Source organism: Lissotriton vulgaris, chromosome 7, assembly GCF_964263255.1.
Source record: "Lissotriton vulgaris chromosome 7, aLisVul1.2, whole genome shotgun sequence".
Lineage (NCBI taxonomy): Eukaryota > Metazoa > Chordata > Amphibia > Caudata > Salamandridae > Lissotriton > Lissotriton vulgaris.
The window spans coordinates 1,159,872,064-1,159,892,927 of NC_141695.1; the positions used below are offsets into that span (position 1 = coordinate 1,159,872,064).

The 20,864-nt window shown below is 53.9% G+C and overlaps 1 protein-coding gene across 6 annotated transcripts in view; it reads right to left on the minus strand.

Moving 5' to 3' along the window:
• Positions 1-20,864, minus strand: part of SEPTIN8 (septin 8) — a 406,279-nt gene that overhangs the window by 192,310 nt on the left and 193,105 nt on the right. For all 6 annotated transcript variants that reach the window (XM_086931616.1, XM_086931619.1, XM_086931618.1 and 3 more), the window contains one exon: positions 169-355. In XM_086931616.1, coding sequence (XP_086787742.1) covers positions 169-355 — 187 coding nt within the window. The remainder of the gene's footprint in view (positions 1-168; positions 356-20,864) is intronic.

Genomic DNA, 20,864 nt, shown 5'->3' on the forward strand with positions numbered 1-20,864 from the left:
GCAAGATCTATTCCATGTTCTTTTGCATTTATGAAATCCTACAAATCTAAAAAGTGTACCTTTGTAGTGTTCGAGGCAAAGGCTGCCATGTAGAAAACAAGGGCTTGTACAGTGTTTCCCGGAAAATATGCCCTGCAATGCCAAAACAATAGCAAGTGAATGCATTACCTTGCTGTCCAGTTTTTTCATGGTAACCAAATCCAGAGATTTGAGCGAGTGTCCAGTTGGCGTTATAAAGTAAAGGCAGACATGGATTCGTGAGTCGTGGTAGTTGAAAAGTGAACGCCTAATTTTTAATTCTTCTTGAAGATAATTTTCAAACTGTGTGTCGATGTAATCCACAACTGGTCTGTAACTGAAAAGAAAGAGTGGATGTTAACTTCAGCTACATTTGCACAAGTTATTATAGTTTCTTTATGTTCTCTCTCCACCCACAAATCTGCAAAGAGCAGGACAAACGCTTCTAAAATGACCCTTCAGCCTTGCATGTGCATAGTTGGTCATGTTGACACAAACCTTTTGTTTGCTGTACTGTAAGTTCAGAAAACCTTTTGAGGCATACATCTCAATTGGAGACTGAACAAGGATGCAACAACCCTCACTTTCCCACGCTTACTCAAGGTGTATGCACATTCCATTTCCCTGATATGATATCCAAGCAACAAAAAAATCTTGCAATAGGTGTAACGGAGCATGATTATGACCTACATGATATTTACTGGAAAAGAGAATATGCTAGCCCTCAAACCACTTTCTCACAATTTTTGTGAATACAAACAGACAAAATTATTTTGTTTGTATGGGTGAATTTATTTTACCGGTGGCATGCTTCATCATCGGGCCCACCACAGTGGCACCAAATGTGCCCCGGGTGTGCTGCAACGCCAGGTGACTGCGGAGCTGGTATATTGATGAGTGTGCAGTGAAAAGGTGAGATAGGTGAAGTTTAAAAAGCTATACACAAGGTCCCAGCACCCGAGGGATAACAATTTTTAATAAACTGGGCCTCTGCTAGCAGGTTAAAAAGGCAAAGGGACGTAAGGAGTGCTATGATGACCTCCAGCGTCCAGTGTGGTCTACATGTTTCAGCCAGTGCCTTTTGAATTCTAAGCTGGCTTTCCTCAGGACCAATGAGATATGTGATAAGGTGCAAATTAAATTATAGTAAACTTAAATTAAGTGTTTGTGTCATACTTTGGCTATGTGTAGCGCACGCTAAGGCGCTGTAACTGTTAGAGGGGGATTCCCTCAAGCTTTACTACACAGAACACATAGGACAAAGACAAGACGTACAGGGTAGAGTCATATTAGAGTGGTATGTCTTTAAACCACTGATTGCCGGCTTGTAAGGTGGTGTGCGACCTATATACGGCTAGAGTGAGCTCATGGCAACTGCATGAAACTGGTGAGGGTTTAATGAAACCGTTAGTGAGTGGTGGTGGGCTAAAAAGCGAAATCACAAGGTGAGGTACAGGTAAGTACAGATACTAGGTCCTCACTCTGTTATTTCTTTGTAAAAAGCCTCAGGGGTCGCCTGGCAGAGAAAGAGACCCTGTGGAAATAAAAGAGTTTTACAAGGCTGTCTAACCTGTAGGGAGAAAGAGTTGTTGCTTACCCCATTTTGCAGGTCTAGTGGTCTTGTTTACTCACGAGTAGTTCGGTCTGGTTCCTCCTTAGACCTATTCGTCCTTCCGCGGCGCACGATATGAGGTGAATGGGCCGCCTGGCTTCTTATTTATGCTACTCGCTAATACGGTTCACCTGTTTAGGTTAGAAAGAGAGGGAGGGGTGCGCGCTAAACGCCGTATCATGGTTGCCCTTGTCGCGCATGTGCGGGAAAGTAGTGCGCGTTAATGCGCATGCGCAGTACTTCGCAGTAGTGTTGTGCGCGGTGCGCATGCGCTAGGATGTACGCGCATGCGTGTTGTTCGTAGGTTATAGATCGGGCAAAACTCAACGTGAGAAGGGTGTATCACGTGGTTTTTGTTGCGCGTTGAACGCGCTGGGAATAAATAGGTTAATTGTAACTCGGGTATTGTGACAGTGATATTGACCATTTTGTGGGTCCAGTATCACGGAGGAGGGTCAATGTGTGTGAGGTTTTCACACGTGGGAAGTGAGTGCACTTCTGTGCACTAGGGAAACACGATGGGAGAGGAAGGGCAGTGAAGGGGGCGCTCATGCAGGGGTACTTTGGCACTATTATCTTTCCATTATGCAGTATTACTAGAAATTATTTACACAGCTAAACTGTTCCATGGAATGGCATCGTTGAGGTCATGGATGTGTGTGGATAACCGGTATATCCAGCGTTGTTCTTTTTGTAAAAGGAGTCTTTCATTTGTGGAGTTGTCAAATTTTTCAATGACAGTCCAAGAGAAATCGTTGGGTGTATGGTTGTGGGTTAGAAAGTGGTCTGTGAGCTTGCTTATATTTTTCCCACATCTTATTGTGCTTCTGTGTTCCGTCATCCTTGTGCGTACTTTTCGGGCCGTCATGCCGATATATCTTAGGCCACATCTGCAGGTTATCAAGTATCAAGCTCACAGACCACTTTAAAGACATACCACTCTAATATGACTCTAACCTGTACGTCTTGTCATTGTCCTATGTGTTCTGTGTAGTAAAGCTTGAGGGAATCCCCCTCTAACAGTTACAGCGCCTTAGCGTGCGCTACACATAGCCAAAGTATGACACAAACACTTAATTTAAGTTTACTATAATTTAATTTGCACCTTATCACATATCTCATTGGTCCTGAGGAAAGCCAGCTTAGAATTCAAAAGGCACTGGCTGAAACATGTAGACCACACTGGACGCTGGAGGTCATCATAGCACTCCTTACGTCCCTTTGCCTTTTTAACCTGCTAACAGAGGCCCAGTTTATTAAAAATTGTTAACCCTCGGGTGCTGGGACCTCGTGTATAGCTTTTTAAACTTCACCTATCTCACCTTTTCACTGCACACTCAGCAATATACCAGCTCCGCAGTCACCTGGCGTTGCAGCGCACCCGGGGCACATTCGGTGCCACTGTGGTGGGCCCGATAATGAAGCATGCCACCGACTAGGTCGGTGGGTGAGGGCTTTATAGGGAAAACAGTGATTTTTTCCTTATTATTATTGTCTGACGTACCCGAGTCTTCTTTACTCTTCCTAAACTAGCTAGTCCTCATTGATCTATACATATAACCCAGGGGATACGGGCTAGCCTACCTAGTCCTCTCTCTCTCTTTGATCTGCATACAAGTAAACGTTCACACTGGACCTGGATGCTGACAGCAGGTTTCAGATGTAAGCAGTGAAAATACACAGGACCTGATGATACAGCAGATGAGGTATATATATATGACAGACTTCAAAACAGCACCACCGTAATGCATGATAAAAATGAATATCAAAGAATCTTGATGGATCAATAAATCTGTGCTTAAATGTTCTAATCCTACTTTATCAAAACAAGGTTGCTTGAGTACCTTTAATGCCTGGTATCTTTAACAAGTTACTCAACTGGTAAATAAAATATTTGTTAACGGACATGGCTTTGTATAAAAAATCAGTAACTAAATAATACTTTAGGCAAACACTGGCAAAGCCAATAGGTCTCAATTTTTAGCTTTGCCAATGCTTGTGGAGGACTCTGTTAAGCCTCAAAGAAAAAATGTTTACTGCAAATGCTGAACAGAATCAGCAAAAAATAGAAAAAGCTACTGCATGATGATGTATACACGCGTGTGGCACCACATGCTCATGTATGCATCACAATGATATGGAGGATTCAGTGTGCTTAGGTATGCGCATGTATCACCATTCATGCACCCACACGTCATGATGTGGCAGAGTTTCAGTTTTTCAATTTACCATTCCAAGATGGAGGGCATCTATCTTATGTGGTAAGTAATGTACAAAACAAAAATAAAAGCTTTAATACATGTTTTTAAGAACAGGAGCAGGCCTTCATAAAAAGTAAAACAAAAAAAAATGAACTGGAAATAAATTTACTTGCCACATAGAGGAGGTGCAGCACGGAGAAGCGGAGGGATGTGAGAAGAACAAGTTAATTATTCTGACAAGTGGTGGGGAGCAACAGAACAGAACAATGAAGCGAGGAGATTGGGCAAGGTATCGTTTTTTAGGTCTCTGCCTGCGTCGCACTGCGTAAGCAGTGGGCGGAGTCCGAGATTTTTTGTTTTGGCAGTACGGGGCTTGAACCCTCCCCTCTTCTCCATTGGCTGGCTTCCTAAACTGAGGGCAGCCATTGGAGGACAGGGGCAACATTCTGTTCAAGCCCCGTCTTTTTGCGATTCGGGGGCATGTTTTTTGCAGTTTTTAAGCCGTGACGTCATCCGTCACTCAACTGCTAAAAACACGCCCCCGAATTGCCAAAATGGCGCCGCTTTTGTGACGCCATTTCTGGATGAACGCTGCCGGAAGAAGTCGAGTCCTCAGGAAGACCTCCCCTGCTGTAAGTGTCCCATCGTCGCAGGAGGGACTCACGATGAGCACCAATGCCATCTATGCAAGCCGCAAGAGGCGGAAGCCTGTCCAGAAAGCGTAAGATCTCCCTCGTGTTTTGTCGTTCTGTCTCCCCTGTGCCATTTCCTCTGGGTTACTTAAGAGCATTTTGCGCAATAAACTCATCAGGAAACGGGCTGTAATAAACACTCCTGTCCCAACAATAGCTCCACGCAGTGAAACCTTGCTTTGGTTATTGAGATGCAAGCTATGATACGATAGTGTGATAGTGTAGGTGAACTGCAGTGTCTGCGCTACCTAGCAGGGCACTTGGCTCCCAAATGGACAGCTGTCGCCTCAGCGTCGCAAAGAAGAATTAAATATATTGCTGTTTGTTGCACGGTTATAAATTTGAGCCCAAAAACATTTACACACACAGGCCCTTGTTCATTGCCTTTCTGTGCCGCGCACTTCTGACTCTCGTTGCGTACATTCATTGCTACAGAAGTTAGCGTAGTGTAGCACAAATAAGTACATTTGTATAGCGGGGCTGATAAAAACCAGTCTTTGGAAAATGCAGGGTGTGTAGTAAATACTATGGCTGATTTAGGAACACAGTAGAGTACACACGCAGCGCCTCCGACAGAGGAAAGAGGTAGAAGGCTGCAGGAGTGCACCGCTCCCACCCCTCCCCCACCCCAGTGACAACAGGGAGAAGAAGAAGAAAAGAAACTCGAAGCGGAGCGGGAATCGGCCACGAAAGGAAGAAAACGAAAACTCGGGTGTGTGGGGGGCTCTGTATGTGGGGGGGCTCTGTGTGGGGGGGCTCTGTGTGTGTGGGGGGGCTCTGTGTGTGTGGGGGGGGGGCTCTGTGTGTGTGGGTTGTGTGTGTGGGAGGCTCTGTGTGTGGGGGGCTCTGTGTGTGTGGGGGGCTCTGTGTGTGTGGGGGGCTCTGTGTGTGTGGGGGGCTCTGTGTGTGTGGGGGGCTCTGTGTGTGTGGGGGGCTCTGTGTGTGTGGGGGCTCTGTGTGTGTGGGGGCTCTGTGTGTGTGGGGGCTCTGTGTGTGTGGGGGCTCCGTGTGTGTGTGTGGGGGCTCCGTGTGTGGGCTCTGTGTGTGTGTGTGTGTGGGGGCTTCGTGTGTGTGTGGGGGGCTCCGTGTGTGTGTGGGGGTTCCGTGTGTGTGGGGGTTCCGTGTGTGTGTGGGGGGCTCCGTGTGTGTGTGTGGGGGCTCCGTGTGTGTGTGTGGGGGCTCCGTGTGTGTGTGTGTGTGGGGGCTCCGTGTGTGGGGGCTCCGTGTGTGTGTGTGTGTGGGGGCTTCGTGTGTGTGTGGGGGGCTCCGTGTGTGTGTGGGGGGCTCCGTGTGTGTGTGGGGGGCTCCGTGTGTGTGGGGGGGGGGGCTCCGTGTGTGTGTGGGGGGGCTCCGTGTGTGTGTGGGGGGGCTCCGTGTGTGTGTGGGGGGGGCTCCGTGTGTGTGTGGGGGGGGCTCCGTGTGTGTGTGGGGGGGCTCTGTGTGTGTGTGGGGGGGTCTGTGTGTGTGTGGGGGGGGCTCTATGTGTGTGTGTGTGTGTGTTTGGGGGGCTCTGTGTGTGTGTGGGGGGGCTCCGGAAGAAGTCGAGTCCTCAGGAAGACCTCTCCTGTTGTAAGTGTCCCGTCGTCGCAGGAGGGAATCACGATGAACACAAATGCCATCTATGCAAGCCGCAAGAGGCGGAAGCCTGACCAGAAAGCTTAAGATCTCCCTCGTGTTTTGTCGTTCTGTCTCCCCTGTGCCATTTCTGCAGGGTTACTTAAGAGCATTTTGCGCAATCACCTCATCAGGAAACGGGCTGTAATAAACACTCCTGTCCCAACAATAGCTCCACACAGTGACACCTTGCTTTGGTTATTGAGATGCAAGCTGTGATACGATAGTGTGATAGTGTAGGTGAACTGCAGTGTCTGCGCTACCTAGCAGGGCACTTGGTTCCCAAATGGGTGGCTGTCGCCTCAGCGACGCAAAGAAGAATTAAATATATTACTGTTTGTTGCACTTGTTATAAATTTGAGCCCAAAAACATTTACACACACAGGCCCTTGTTCATTGCCTCTCTGTGCCGCGCAGTTCTAACTGACTCTCGTTGCGTACATTCATTGCTACAGAAGTTAGCGTAGTGTAGCACAAATAAGTACATTTGTATGGCGGGGCTGATAAAAACCCGTGTTTGGAAAACACAGGGTGTGTAGTAAATACTGTGGCTGATTTAGGAACACAGTAGATTACACACACAGCGCCTCCGATAGAGGAAAGAGGTAGAAGGCTGCAGGAGTGCACCGCTCCCAACCCTCCCCCACCCCAGGGACAACAGGGAGAAGAAGAAACAAAACTCGGAGCGGGAATCGGCCACGAAAGGAAGAAAACAAAACTCGGGTATGTGGGGGGCTCGGTGTGTGTGTGTGGGGGCTCTGTGTGTGTGTGTGTGGGGGCTCTGTGTGTGTGTGTGGGGGCTCTGTGTGTGTGGGGGGGCTGTGTGTGTGGGGGGGCTGTGTGTGCGGGGGGGGTCTGTGTGTGCGGGGGGGGTCTGTGTGTGTGTGGGGGGGTCTGTGTGTGCGGGGGGGTCTGTGTGTGTGGGGGGGCTCTGTGTGTGCGGGGGGGTCTGTGTGTGCGGGGGGGTCTGTGTGTGCGGGGGGTCTGTGTGTGCGGGGGGGCTGTGTGTGTGGGGGGGCTGTGTGTGTGTGTGGGGGGCTGTGTGTGTGGGGGGCTGTGTGTGTGTGTGGGGGGCTGTGTGTGTGTGTGGGGGGCTGTGTGTGTGTGTGGGGGGCTGTGTGTGTGTGTGGGGGGGGGGCTCTGTGTGTGTGGGGGGGCTGTGTGTGTGGGGGGGCTGTGTGTGGGGGGGCTGTGTGTGGGGGGGGCTGTGTGTGGGGGGGGCTGTGTGTGGGGGGGGCTGTGTGTGGGGGGGCTGTGTGTGGGGGGGGCTGTGTGTGGGGGGGCTGTGTGTGGGGGGGCTGTGTGGGGGGCTGTGTGGGGGGCTGTAAGTGTGTGGGGGGGCTCTGTGTGTGGGGCTGTGTGTGGGGGGGCTCTGTGTGTGTGTGGGGGGGCTCTGTGTGTGTGGGGGGGGCTGTGTGTGTGGGAGGCTGTGTGTGGGGGGGCTGTGTGTGGGGGGGCTCTGTGTGTGGGGGGGCTCTGTGTGTGGGGGGGCTCTGTGTGTGTGAGGGGGCTCTGTGTGTGTGAGGGGGCTCTGTGTGTGTGAGGGGGCTCTGTGTGTGTGAGGGGGCTCTGTGTGTGTGAGGGGGCTCTGTGTGTGTGAGGGGGCTCTGTGTGTGTGGGGGGGCTCTGTGTGTGTGGGGGCTAGGGGGCTCTGTGTGTGTGAGGGGGCTCTGTGTGTGTGGGGGCTCTGTGTGTGTGGGGGCTCTGTGTGTGTGGGGGCTCTGTGTGTGTGTGGGGGGCTCTGTGTGTGTGGGGGGGGGCTCTGTGTGTGTGGGGGCTCTGTGTGTGTGGGGGCTCTGTGTGTGTGGGGGGCTCTGTGTGTGTGGGGGGGCCCTGTGTGTGTGTGGGGCTTTGTGTGTGGGGGGCTCTGTGTGTGTGGGGGGGCTCTGTGTGTGGGGGGGCTCTGTGTGTGGGGGGGCTCTGTGTGTGGGGGGGCTCTGTGTGTGGGGGGGCTCTGTGTGTGGGGGGGCTCTGTGTGTGGGGGGGCTCTGTGTGTGGGGGGGCTCTGTGTGTGTGTGGGGGCTCTGTGTGTGTGGGGGGGCTCTGTGTGTGGGGGGGGGCTCTGTGTGTGGGGGGGGGCTCTGTGTGTGGGGGGGGGCTCTGTGTGTGTGTGGGGGCTTTGTGTGTGGGGGCTGTGTGTTTGTGGGGGGGCTCTGTGTGTGTGCATGGGGGGGGGTGTGCGTGGGGATGTGTGTGTGTGTGTACGGAGCTTGTGTGAGGGGGGCTTTCTGTGTGTGTGAATGAATGAATGAATGATTACGTATTTGTATAGCGCATGGCTACCCGGAGGCATCCCAGCGCTTGGACCACGTTCATTCTCAAAGTCTAGGCAAACAGGAGGGTTTTCAGCATCTTCCTGAACCTAAGATGGTTTACTTCCATTCTGACGGAGTCTGGGAGATTATTCCAAAGTTTTGTGGCCTGTAGGGAGAAACGTCAGCCACCTATGCGCACTCTCCTTGTTTTGGGAACTGCCAGAAAGTTCTTGTTGTTAGATCTTAACTTCCGACCAGTATGATACGGGCGGAACATTGATTGAATTAATGCCGGTCCTGTTTTATTAACTGCCTTATGGGCCGTGATCAAAGCTTTAAACTCAATTCTCTGTTGCACTGGTAGCCAGTGAATTTGACGTAGTGCAAGTTTGGCAGAGGTCCTCCGTGGGACATTCAACAGCAATCGTGCTGCACGGTCTGAAGGATCTTAATTGTCCCCTGAGGAGTGCCCAAGTATAGTGCGTTGGAATAATCTAAGCGCGACAGGATCAGTGCCTGTACTAAGATCCTTCTAGCTTCGAAAGGAAGGAGCCTGATTATTTTCCTAAGTAGCCTAATAAGAGCAACATGTAGCTGCTACCTTCCGGGCCTGCACCGAAAAGTTAAGAGCTGGGTCCATCCAGACCCCCAGACTCTTGATTTGCTCTTTAGGCTTAGGCGGATGGCCAAGACTGTCCGGCCACCAATCCTTCACAGTGGTGGGTGCCTTATGTCTCAACATCATCATCTATGTGTGGGGGGGCTTTCTGTGTGTGTGTGTGTGGGGGGGGGCTGTGTGTGTGTGGGGGGGGGCTGTGTGTGTGTGGGGGGGCTCTGTGTGTGTGTGTGTGTAAGGCTGTGTGTGTGGGTGGCTTTGTATGTGTGTTTGTGGCTCTCTGTGAGTGGGTGCAAATGCAATAGGTCTCGCATTTGCGAGAGATTAAGCTATTGACATTGTAAATGATAATGCCATTTATTTATGTTTTCAAAACCAACATAAATAAAAAGTTTGTCATTTACAATAATAATAGCTCTAACTTTGGCAAAGGCGAGACTGTTGCATTGTAAATGCTTGTTTTTCTGATATATTATTTCACTAATGGCTTTTAGGACTTTACAGTGGAATTGAAAACTTAAAATTGCATTCAACATTTTTAAAATAGCTAGTGGTTGAGAGTATGAAAACTTCAGCCTTTAGTACAATATCATTTTTATGTGAACAAATAGATGGCAGGAGAATTCCAGCCTCACAACTACAGTTTTTTTCTGTAAACATTCATGCAAAGTGATTGCAAACGCAGAAGCCTTTCTGCTCCATAAATATTTATCTGCAAGGAAGTTTACACATGGGGAGTGTTAATGGCACTTTACACACCTTTAATGTCTGTCGGGCTAGCCATTTCTTCTAAGTGAAAATCGAGCGACATTTCATCTTTGTGCAGCACTCAATCTGTTGCTACATTGTGACATCAGTGACTCTGCCACTCATGATTATGAGCTAGGTCATATACAGTGCATGAGTAGAGCATACAGATAAGGGCGTTGCTGTTGCTAGAAAATTTCAGTGTTTCTAGGTTTTGGACCATAACAATAACATCATATAACAAGCATTGGAAATGCAATAGGGCTCGCATTAGGAAAGTTTGAGCTATTGGTCTTATAAATGAATTTTTTTTTATTTATGTGTGTTTTTTTAACCCCTTCCATGCTGATGACGAAACCCAGCCGTCATGCACTACGGTGCTCGTGTGCTGATGACGGCTGGGGTTCGTCACGGCCCGCCCCTGTTCGTGTTGTTTACAGCACACCAGGGGAATCGCGGCCGCATGGAAGGGGTTAAATAGCTAAATTAATAGCTTTGTCATTTACAATGCCAATAGTTATAACTTTTGCAAATGTGACACCTATAGCATGACTTAGATGTATTGATATTACAAATAACAATGGCTTTTAATTTTTAAAAATAATTAATACTTAAATAATTTATTTAATTTGTAATGGCAATAGCTTAAACTTTTGTAAATAACTTTTGTGAAGATTATGTTCAGTGTTTTTTATTGCGACGAAAATTCAAGAACAGAAGTGAAATATTAACATCTTTTTGTGATTTGTAATAAAGCGTGAAAGCTTGAAAACAGCTTGAAACATTGAAAGAACATATTTGAACCAGTGATGCTGTGGTTGCGCTGAGTGATGCTGTGGTTGCGCTGAGTGGTGTGTGCATCGGTGGAGCTTAGCGGCTGCATCAGTGGAGCTGTTTGGGGGGTGCATTGGTGGAGCTTAGTTGGAGCATCGGCGGAGCTGTGTGGTGGGTGCATCGGTGGAGCTGTGGTGGGTGCCTCGGCGGAGCTGTGTGGTGGGTGCATCGGCGGAGCTGTGTGGTGGGTGCATCGGCGGAGCTGTGTGGTGGGTGCATCGGCGGAGCTGTGTGGTGGGTGCATCGGCGGAGCTGTGTGGTGGGTGCATCGGTGGAGCTGTGTGGTGGGTGCATCGGTGGAGCTGTGTGGTGGGTGCATCGGTGGAGCTGTGTGGTGGGTGCATCGGTGGAGCTGTGTGGTGGGTGCCTCGGTGGAGCTGTGTGGTGGGTGCCTCGGTGGAGCTGTATGGTGGGTGCCTCGGTGGAGCTGTGTGGTGGGTGCATCGGTGGAGCTGTGTGGTGGGTGCATCGGTGGAGCTGTGTCGGTGGAGCTGTGTGGTGGGCGCATCGGTGGAGCTGGGTGGTGGGTGCATTGGTGGAGCTGTGTCGGTGGAGCTGTGTGGTGGCTGCATCGGTGGAGCTGTGTGGTTGGTGCCTCGGTGGAGCTGTGTGGTGGGTGCATCGGTGGAGCTGTGTGGTGGGTGCATCGGTGGAGCTGTGTGGTGGGTGCATCGGTGGAGCTGTGTGGTGGGTGCCTCGGTGGAGCTGTGTGGTGGGTGGCTCTGTGGAGCTGTGTAGTGGGTGCCTCGGTGGAGCTGTGTGGTGGGTGCATAGGTGGAGCTGTGTGGTGGGTGCATAGGTGGAGCTGTGTGGTGGGTGCATCGGTGGAGCTGTGTGGTGGGTGCCTCGGTCGAGCTGTGTGGTGGGTGCCTCGGTGGAGCTGTGTCTTGGGTGCATCAGTGGAGCTGTGTGGTGGGGTCATCTGTGGAGCTCTGTGGTGGGTGCATCGGTGGAGCTGTGTGGTGGTTGCATCAGTGGAGCTGTGTGGTGGGTGCATCGGTGGAGCTGTGTCGGTGGAGCTGTGTGGTGGGTGCATCGGTGGAGGTGGGTGCATCAGTGGAGCTGTGTGGTGGGTGCATCTGTGGAGCTGTGTGGTGGGTGCATCTGTGGAGCTGGGTGGTGGGTGCATCTGTGGAGCTGTGTGGTGGGTGCATCTGTGGAGCTGTGTGGTGGGTGCATCTGTGGAGCTGTGTGGTGGGTGCATCTGTGGAGCTGGGTGGTGGGTGCATCTGTGGAGCTGGGTGGTGGGTGCATCTGTGGAGCTGGGTGGTGGGTGCATCTGTGGAGCTGGGTGGTGGGTGCCTCGGTTGAGCTGTGTGGTGGGTGCTTCAGTGGAGCTGTGTGGTGGGTGCATCGGTGGAGCTGTGTGGTGGGTGGCTCTGTGGAGCTGTGTGGTGGGTGGCTCGGTGGAGCTGTGTGGTGGGTGCATAGGTGGAGCTGTGTGGTGGGTGCATCGGTGGAGCTGGGTGGTGGGTGCCTCGGTGGAACTGTGTGGTGGGTGCCTCGGTGGAGCTGTGTAGGTGGAGCTGTGTGGTGGGTGCCTTGGTGGAGCTGTGTGGTGGGTGCATCGGTGGAGCTGTGTGGTGGGTGCATCGGTGGAGCTGTGTGGTGGGTGCATTGGTGGAGCTGTGTCAGTGGAGCTGTGTGGTGGGTGCATCGGTGGAGCTGTGTGGTGGGTGCCTCGGTGGAGCTGTGTGGTGGGTGCCTCGGTGGAGCTGTGTGGTGGGTGCATCGGTGGAGCTGTGTGGTGGGTGCATCGGTGGAGCTGTGTGGTGGGTGCATCGGTGGAGCTGTGTGGTGGGTGCATCGGTGGAGCTGTGTGGTGGGTGCATCGGTGGAGCTGTGTGGTGGGTGCATAGGTGGAGCTGTGTGGTGGGTGCCTCGGTGGAGCTGTGTGGTGGGTGCCTCGGTGGAGCTGTGTGGTGGGTGCCTCGGTGGAGCTGTGTGGTGGGTGCCTCGGTGGAGCTGTGTGGTGGGTGCCTCGGTGGAGCTGTGTGGTGGGTGCCTCAGTGGAGCTGTGTGGTGGGTGCATCTGTGGAGCTGGGTGGTGGGTGCATCTGTGGAGCTGTGTGGTGGGTGCATCGGTGGAGCTGTGTCAGTGGAGCTGTGTGGTGGGTGCATCGGTGGAGCTGTGTGGTGGGTGCCTCGGTGGAGCTGTGTGGTGGGTGCATCGGTGGAGCTGTGTGGTGGGTGCATCGGTGGAGCTGTGTGGTGGGTGCATCGGTGGAGCTGTGTGGTGGGTGCATCGGTGGAGCTGTGTGGTGGGTGCATAGGTGGAGCTGTGTGGAGGGTGCCTCGGTGGAGCTGTGTGGTGGGTGCCTCGGTGGAGCTGTGTGGTGGGTGCCTCGGTGGAGCTGTATGGTGGGTGCATCGGTGGAGCTGTGTGGTGGGTGCATCGGTGGAGCTGTGTGGTGGGTGCATCGGTGGAGCTGTGTGGTGGGTGCATCGGTGGAGCTGTGTGGTGGGTGCCTCGGTGAAGCTGTGTCTTGGGTGCATCAGTGGAGCTGTGTGGTGGGGTCATCTGTGGAGCTCTGTGGTGGGTGCATCAGTGGAGCTGTGTCGGTGGAGCTGTGTGGTGGTTGCATCAGTGGAGCTGTGTGGTGGGTGCATCGGTGGAGCTGTGTCGGTGGAGCTGTGTGGTGGGTGCATCGGTGGAGGTGGGTGCATCAGTGGAGCTGTGTGGTGGGTGCCTCGGTGGAGCTGTGTGGTGGGTGCCTCGGTGGAGCTGTGTGGTGGGTGCCTCGGTGGAGCTGTGTGGTGGGTGCCTCGGTGGAGCTGTGTGGTGGGTGCATCTGTGGAGCTGGGTGCATCTGTGGAGCTGTGTGCTGGGTGCATCTGTGGAGCTGTGTGGTGGGTGCATCTGTGGATCTGTGTGGTGGGTGCCTCGGTGGAGCTGTGTGGTGGGTGCCTCGGTGGAGCTGTGTGGTGGGTGCCTCGGTGGAGCTGTGTGGTGGGTGCCTCGGTGGAGCTGTGTGGTGGGTGCTTCGGTGGAGCTGTGTGGTGGGTGCATCGGTGGAGCTGTGTGGTGGGTGCCTCGGTGGAGCTGTGTGGTGGGTTCCTCGGTGGAGCTGTGTAGTGGGTGCCTCGGTGGAGCTGTGTGGTGGGTGCTTCGGTGGAGCTGTGTGGTGGGTGCATCGGTGGAGCTGTGTGGTGGGTGCATAGGTGGAGCTGTGTGGTGGGTGCCTCGGTGGAGCTGTGTGGTGGGTGCCTCGGTGGAGCTGTGTGGTGGGTGCCTTGGTGGAGCTGTGTGGTGGGTGCCTCGGTGGAGCTGTGTGGTGGGTGCCTCGGTGGAGCTGTGTCGGTGGAGCTGTGTGGTGGGTGCATCGGTGGAGGTGGGTGCATCAGTGGAGCTGTGTGGTGGGTGCCTCGGTGGAGCTGTGTGGTGGGTGCCTCGGTGGAGCTGTGTGGTGGGTGCATCGGTGGAGCTGTGTGGTGGGTGCATCGGTGGAGCTGTGTGGTGGGTGCCTCGGTGGAGCTGTGTCTTGGGTGCATCAGTGGAGCTGTGTGGTGGGGTCATCTGTGGAGCTCTGTGGTGGGTGCATCAGTGGAGCTGTGTCAGTGGAGCTGTGTGGTGGTTGCATCAGTGGAGCTGTGTGGTGGGTGCATCGGTGGAGCTGTGCCGGTGGAGCTGTGTGGTGGGTGCATCGGTGGAGGTGGGTGCATCAGTGGAGCTGTGTGGTGGGTGCCTCGGTGGAGCTGTGTGGTGGGTGCCTCGGTGGAGCTGTGTGGTGGGTGCATCTGTGGAGCTGTGTGGTGGGTGCATCTGTGGAGCTGTGTGGTGGGTGAATCTGTGGAGCTGTGTGGTGGGTGCATCTGTGGAGCTGTGTGGTGGGTGCATCTGTGGAGCTGTGTGGTGGGTGCATCTGTGGAGCTGTGTGGTGGGTGCATCTGTGGAGCTGTGTGGTGGGTGCATCTGTGGAGCTGTGTGGTGGGTGCATCTGTGGAGCTGTGTGGTGGGTGCATCTGTGGAGCTGTGTGGTGGGTGCCTCGGTGGAGCTGTGTGGTGGGTGCCTCGGTGGAGCTGTGTGGTGGGTGCATCTGTGGAGCTGTGTGGTGGGTGCATAGGTGGAGCTGTGTGGTGGGTGCATAGGTGGAGCTGTGTGGTGGGTGCATAGGTGGAGCTGTGTGGTGGGTGCCTCGGTGGAGCTGTGTGGTGGGTGCCTCGGTGGAGCTGTGTGGTGGGTGCCTCGGTGGAGCTGTGTGGTGGGTGCCTCGGTGGAGCTGTGTGGTGGGTGCCTCGGTGGAGCTGTGCGGTGGGTGCCTCGGTGGAGCTGTGCGGTGGGTGCGTCGGTGGAGCTGTGCGGTGGGTGCCTCGGTGGAGCTGTGCGGTGGGTGCATCGGTGGAACTGTGTGGTGGGTGCATCGGTGGAGCTGTGTAGGTGGGGCTGTGTGGTGGGTGCCTCGGTGGAGCTGTGTGGTGGGTGCTTCGGTGGAGCTGTGTGGTGGGTGCATCGGTGGAGCGGTGTGGTGGGTGCCTCGGTGGAGCTGTGTGGTGGGTGCATCGGTGGAGCTGTGTGGTGGGTGCATCGGTGGAGCTGTGTGGTGGGTGCCTCGGTGGAGCTGTGTGGTGGGTGCCTCGGTGGAGCTGTGTGGTGGGTGCCTCGGTGGAGCTGTGCGGTGAGTGCATCGGTGGAACTGTGTGGTGGGTGCATCGGTGGAGCTGTGTAGGTGGAGCTGTGTGGTGGGTGCCTCGGTGGAGCTGTATGGTGGGTGCCTTGGTGGAGCTGTGTGGTGGGTGCATCGGTGGAGCTGTGTGGTGGGTGCCTCTGTGGAGCTGTGTGGTGGGTGCATTGGTGGAGCTGTGTCAGTGGAGCTGTGTGGTGGGTGCATCGGTGGAGCTGTGTGGTGGGTGCCTCGGTGGAGCTGTGTGGTGGGTGCCTCGGAGGAGCTGTGTGGTTGGTGCCTCGGTGGAGCTGTGTGGTGGGTGCCTCGGTGGAGCTGTGTGGTGGGTGCATCGGTGGAGCTGTGTGGTGGGTGCATCGGTGGAGCTGTGTGGTGGGTGCATCGGTGGAGCTGTGTGGTGGGTGCCTCGGTAGAGCTGTGTGGTGGGTGCCTCGGTGGAGCTGTGTGGTGGGTGCATCGGTGGAGCTGTGTGGTGGGTGGTTCTGTGGAGCTGTGTGGTGGGTGCCTCGGTGGAGCTGTGTGGTGGGTGCATCGGTCGAGCTGTGTGGTGGGTGCATCGGTCGAGCTGTGTGGTGGGTGCCTCGTCGAGCTGTGTGGTGGGGTCATCTGTGGAGCTCTGTGGTGGGTGCATCGGTGGAGCTGTGTCGGTGGAGCTGTGTGGTGGTTGCATCAGTGGAGCTGTGTGGTGGGTGCATCGGTGGAGCTGTGTCGGTGGAGCTGTGTGGTGGGTGCATCGGTGGAGGTGGGTGCATCAGTGGAGCTGTGTGGTGGGTGCATCTGTGGAGCTGTGTGGTGGGTGCATCTGTGGAGCTTTGTGGTGGGTGCATCGGTGGAGCTGTGTCGGTGGAGCTGTGTGGTGGGTGCATCTGTGGAGCTGTGTGGTGGGTGCATCTGTGGTGGGTGCATCTGTGGTGGGTGCATCGGTGGAGCTGGGTGGTGGGTGCATCTGTGGAGCTGTGTGGTGGGTGCATCTGTGGAGCTGTGTGGTGGGTGCATCTGTGGAGCTGGGTGGGTGGTGCATCTGTGGAGCTGGGTGGTGGGTGCATCTGTGGAGCTGGGTGGTGGGTGCATCTGTGGAACTGTGTGGTGAGTGCATCGGTGGAACTGTGTGGTGGGTATATCGGTGGAGCTGTGTGGTGGGTGCATCGGTGGAGCTGTGTAGGTGGAGCTGTGTGGTGGGTGGCACTTTTTATAAATCATTAGTAAAAGAGATCAATGAAATTCAATTAAAACCCATATATAGCAGAAGAGGAGAAAGCTCTAGTAACGGGATTCAGGATGAATGTATATCTTTGAAGCAAATCGCCAGCATGTGAAAGGTGTAAAATAGCAATCAGAATAAAACGAAAATGCCAGCAAAAGACTTTATAAAATTCTGTGTGGCCCTGATAAAATAATTAGAGTGTTAATAGCAATCAGCATAAAACGAAAATGCCAGCAAAAGACTTTATAAAATTCTGTGTGGCCCTGATAAAATAATTAGAGCGTTTATTATATCATGACCAACAATGGTTATTGTTTCAAGAGCAGCATGCGAGATGGTTAGGGGCTGCAATATAAACAAGCCCTCTGCATTGCTGTGGTGGGAAGGGGGGGGCGGGGAGAGGCAAGAAGGGAAGAATAGGGGCCGGGAGCAGCAGCCTTTGATGTGCTGACCGGCCGGCCGTGCATGACTAATTTGGGGAGGAGAAATGCCGGCTGAGGGAAGCTTGAGATGCCCGAGGAGGCTGGTGGCTTTGATGTGCACGCGCTCTCGGGCACTCAAAGAAATCGCCGAGTTGGTTTAACTCTGTTTAAGCTGCAATATAGCTCGCCAGCTATGCGCAAGCGCACAGCAGGCGAGCCCTAAAAAGCATTCATTATATTTCAGTGAATGTACATGTGGACACATATGTGCAAACAGAACCTCAGATTTTTTTTTAGGTCTCAACCTACATATGCTTTAGCGTTTATTGCTGAAGTCTACAATACAATATACAGAGTGGGTTCTGTGTCAGCCCCTTGCTCATGATTGGATAGCTTTCTTGTCGATCTCTCTACTATGCTCCTTATTCAACAGCTTTTCTCCCTTTTCTTGCTATTGTTCTGCCCCTGAAAGAGAGCTTCATTATATCAGTTCTGATGAGAATATTGGAGAGGAAATGTTTTCATTGTTAACAAAGAAATTATAGCATATGGTTTTGACGTACAAGTTACTTACCTTCGGTAACGATATATCTGTAAGAAACAGATAGTGTTAGATTCCTTACCTTAGAATATCCCCAGGCGTCAGACTGGATCCGTAAAGTTTTGCTTAGCAGTACCCCTGCGCGTCGGTAGGAGTCGTCTGCGGCTCCGCGTCCGTCGTCTGAGTCGTGGTCGCCAGGATGACGTGGGGAGTACTTAGACGCCGCCCTCGTGCGCGGACGTAAGTTCTTGTACGTAGCTTTCCGCGGGAGGAACGCAGAGCCATGATAGAGACTGACACTGGTGCCATGAAACTAGCGCCCTGAAAGGGATGACCTTAACCCTAGATATCGTTTCACAGAACGGGGAGGATGGGTGGGGCGGTAAGGAATCTAAAACGAACTACTGTTTTTTACAGATATATCGTTACCGAAGGTAAGTAACTTGTGCATCTGAAAGAAACAGGGATTCCTTACCTTAGAATAGATACCCCAGCAATACCAACCCCGGTGGTGGGTCTGCGAACCAAGATCACACCAGAAAGTCTTGGAGAACGGAACGGCAGAAAAAGCCATCTCTCCAGACTTGGCTGTCCAGGCAGTAGTGTCTAGCAAACGTGTGCAGCGAGGCCCACGTAGCTGCCTGACAGATGTCCTGCAAGGGGACTACTCCCTGACCCAGGGCAGTAGTAGCCGCCGTGGCCCAAGTAGAATGGGCCCTCAGCCCAACAGGGGGCTCCTTTCTAGCCAAGGAGTAACAGACCTTGATGCACAACACAACCCACCGAGAGATGGACCGTTTGTGCACCGCCTGTCCCTTCTTCGCGCCCACGTAAACAACAAAGAGCTGGTCGTCCAGGCGTGATCGATCAAGGTAGAAGGAGAGCGCACGTTTTGGGTGCAGACGGTGGAGCCTCTTTTCCTCTTTCGAGGAATGCGGAGGCAGAAAGAAGGTGGGCAAGGTGATGGACTGCCCGATGTGAAAGGCCGTAACCACCTTGGGCAGGAAAGAAGGACGCGTTCTTAAAACAACTTTGTCCGGATGGACAGAAAGGAAAGGAGGCTTAGAAGATAGAGCCTGGAGCTCACTCACTCTCCGGGCAGAGGTGATGGCAACCAGGAATGTAGTCTTAAGAGTAAGAAGACGAAGAGGGCAATTGTGAAGTGGCTCGAAAGGAGCGCACATCAGATAGGTTAGAACAAGGTTCAAGTCCCACTGAGGCATCACGAAAGGAACAGGAAGAAACATGTGCGTGATGCCCTTCAAGAATCTATTTACAACATGAGACTTGAAAAGAGAAGGCTGATCAGGAAGCCTCAAGAAGGCAGTAATGGAAGATAGGTAGCCCTTAAGAGTGCCCAGAGCAGAGCCCTGCTGGGCAAGAGAAAGAAGGAAGAGGGGAACCTCTGAAAGGGGGGCAGAGAGAGGATCCACAGCCTTTGCTGCGCACCATGCCACAAATTTGTTCCACCTGCAGGCGTATACTGATTTTGTGGAGGGACGCCTGGCTGCCAGAATCACCTCACAGAGTTCAGGAGGCAAGTCGAATGGTCTCAACTGCCGCCGCTCAATCTCCACGCATGGAGGTGGAGGCTGGACAGGTTCGGGTGGAGGACCATCCCCTGCTGCTGCGACAGAAGGTCCACCTGAAGAGGCAGACGAATCGGGGGATCGAATGACATGCTGAGCAGCTCGGGATACCAAAACCATTGTGCCGAGTCCAGAGCCACAAGGATGACTTGGGCCAGGTCGCGCCTGATCTTCAGCACTCTGGGCAGAAGTGGTATTGGCGGAAAGGCGTACAACAGACCGCAGCTCCACTCGCGGCGAAAAGCATCTCAGAGCGAGTGCCGCCTTGGAAATTCCAAAGTGCAGAACTTATGACATTGCGCGTTCTCTTCGGTGGTGAATAGATCTAACCAAGGCTCTCCCCACTGCTGAAAGAGGCCTTGCGCCACGTCCGAATTCTGACGCCATTCGTGATCCATCATGCACCGGCGGCTGAGTTAGTCTGCCTTGGCGTTCAGGGAACTGCCAGGTGTTGAACCACCAAGGTGATGCCCTGGTGTTCCAGCCATGTTCAGAGGCGCAGAGCCTCTTGACACAGGGTGCACGACCCCACCCCGCCTTGTTTGTTGCAGTGCCACAGGGCGGTGGTGTTTTCCGTGAACACCTGCACTACACTTCCCCGGACAGAGGGAAGGAATGCCTTCAGTGCAAGCCGGATCGGCCGCAGCTCCAGAAGGTTGATGTGGAGCCGGGACTCCGCCGGAGACCAGAGGCCTCTGATCTCCCTCTTCCCCATGTGGCCCCTCCATCCCAGGAGGGACGCATCAGTCACCACTACGTTCTCCGGTTGGGATAGGGAGAGAGATCTGTCGCTGACCCAATCGCGGTTCATGAGCCACCACTGCAACTGTCTTGCAGTGCCCTTGGAGATCCGGATGTGGTTGGACTTTTTTTCTGATTCTGTGCCCACTGAAACTTCAGGTCCACTGCAGAGCCCGCATCTGCCACCTGGCGTGATGCACCTGAAGGATGCAGGAGGCCATCAGCCCCAGGAGCTGCAGCATCAATCTGACCGAGACTCAGGATAAAGGCTGAAAGATCGGAATCAGAGCTTGAATATCCCGAACCCGCTGTTCGGGGGGATAAACCCGAAGCTGCACTGAGTCTAGAACCGCTCCAGTGAAAAGGAGCTTTTGAGAGGGGCACAGGTGTGACTTTGGCACGTTGATGGAGAACCCCAGCGAGTGCAGGAGGTCGGCCATAGTCTGGAAGTGGGAGACGACGGTCTTGGGCGAGCCCGCCTTCAACAACCAATCGTCGAGATAGGGGCAAGGCTGAAACCCCTAATCTGCGCAGATGAGCTGCGACCACAGCCATCACTTTCGTGAACACCCATGGGGAGCTGGTAAGGCCGAAGGGGAGCACAGTAAACTGAAAGTGCTCGTGGCCTACCGTGAACCGCAGATAACGCCGGTGGGCCAGCAGGACGGGGATGTGGAAATATGCGTACTGCAAGTCCAACGCTACCATCCAGTCTTCTGTACAGGGCAGCTAGGAACTGAGCCAAAGTCAGCATCTTGAACTTCTCCTTCCGGAGGAAGCCGTTGACGCTCCGTAGGTCCAAGATAGGGCGTAGGCCTCCTTTGCCCTTCTTGGGTACCAGAAAGTAGTGGGAATAGCAACCATGTCCTACTTCTGGCCCAGGAACGCGCTCGACGGCCCCCTTGGCCAAGAGGGCAATAACTTCCTCCTGGAGAAGTCGCAAGTGATCCCCCAACATGCAGTGGTACTGCGGTGGCATGGCTGAAGGGGTCGCCTCGCAGGGGAGGGAGTAGCCCCTTTGGACGATTTGCAGCACCCACCTGTCCGATGTGATGGAGCGCCAGTGAAGGAGGTGATGGCGAACCCTGCCCCCCACTGGCATCGAATGGGCCTGAAAATTCGGACTAGGAGGATTTTGAGGCAGATGCTGCGGGG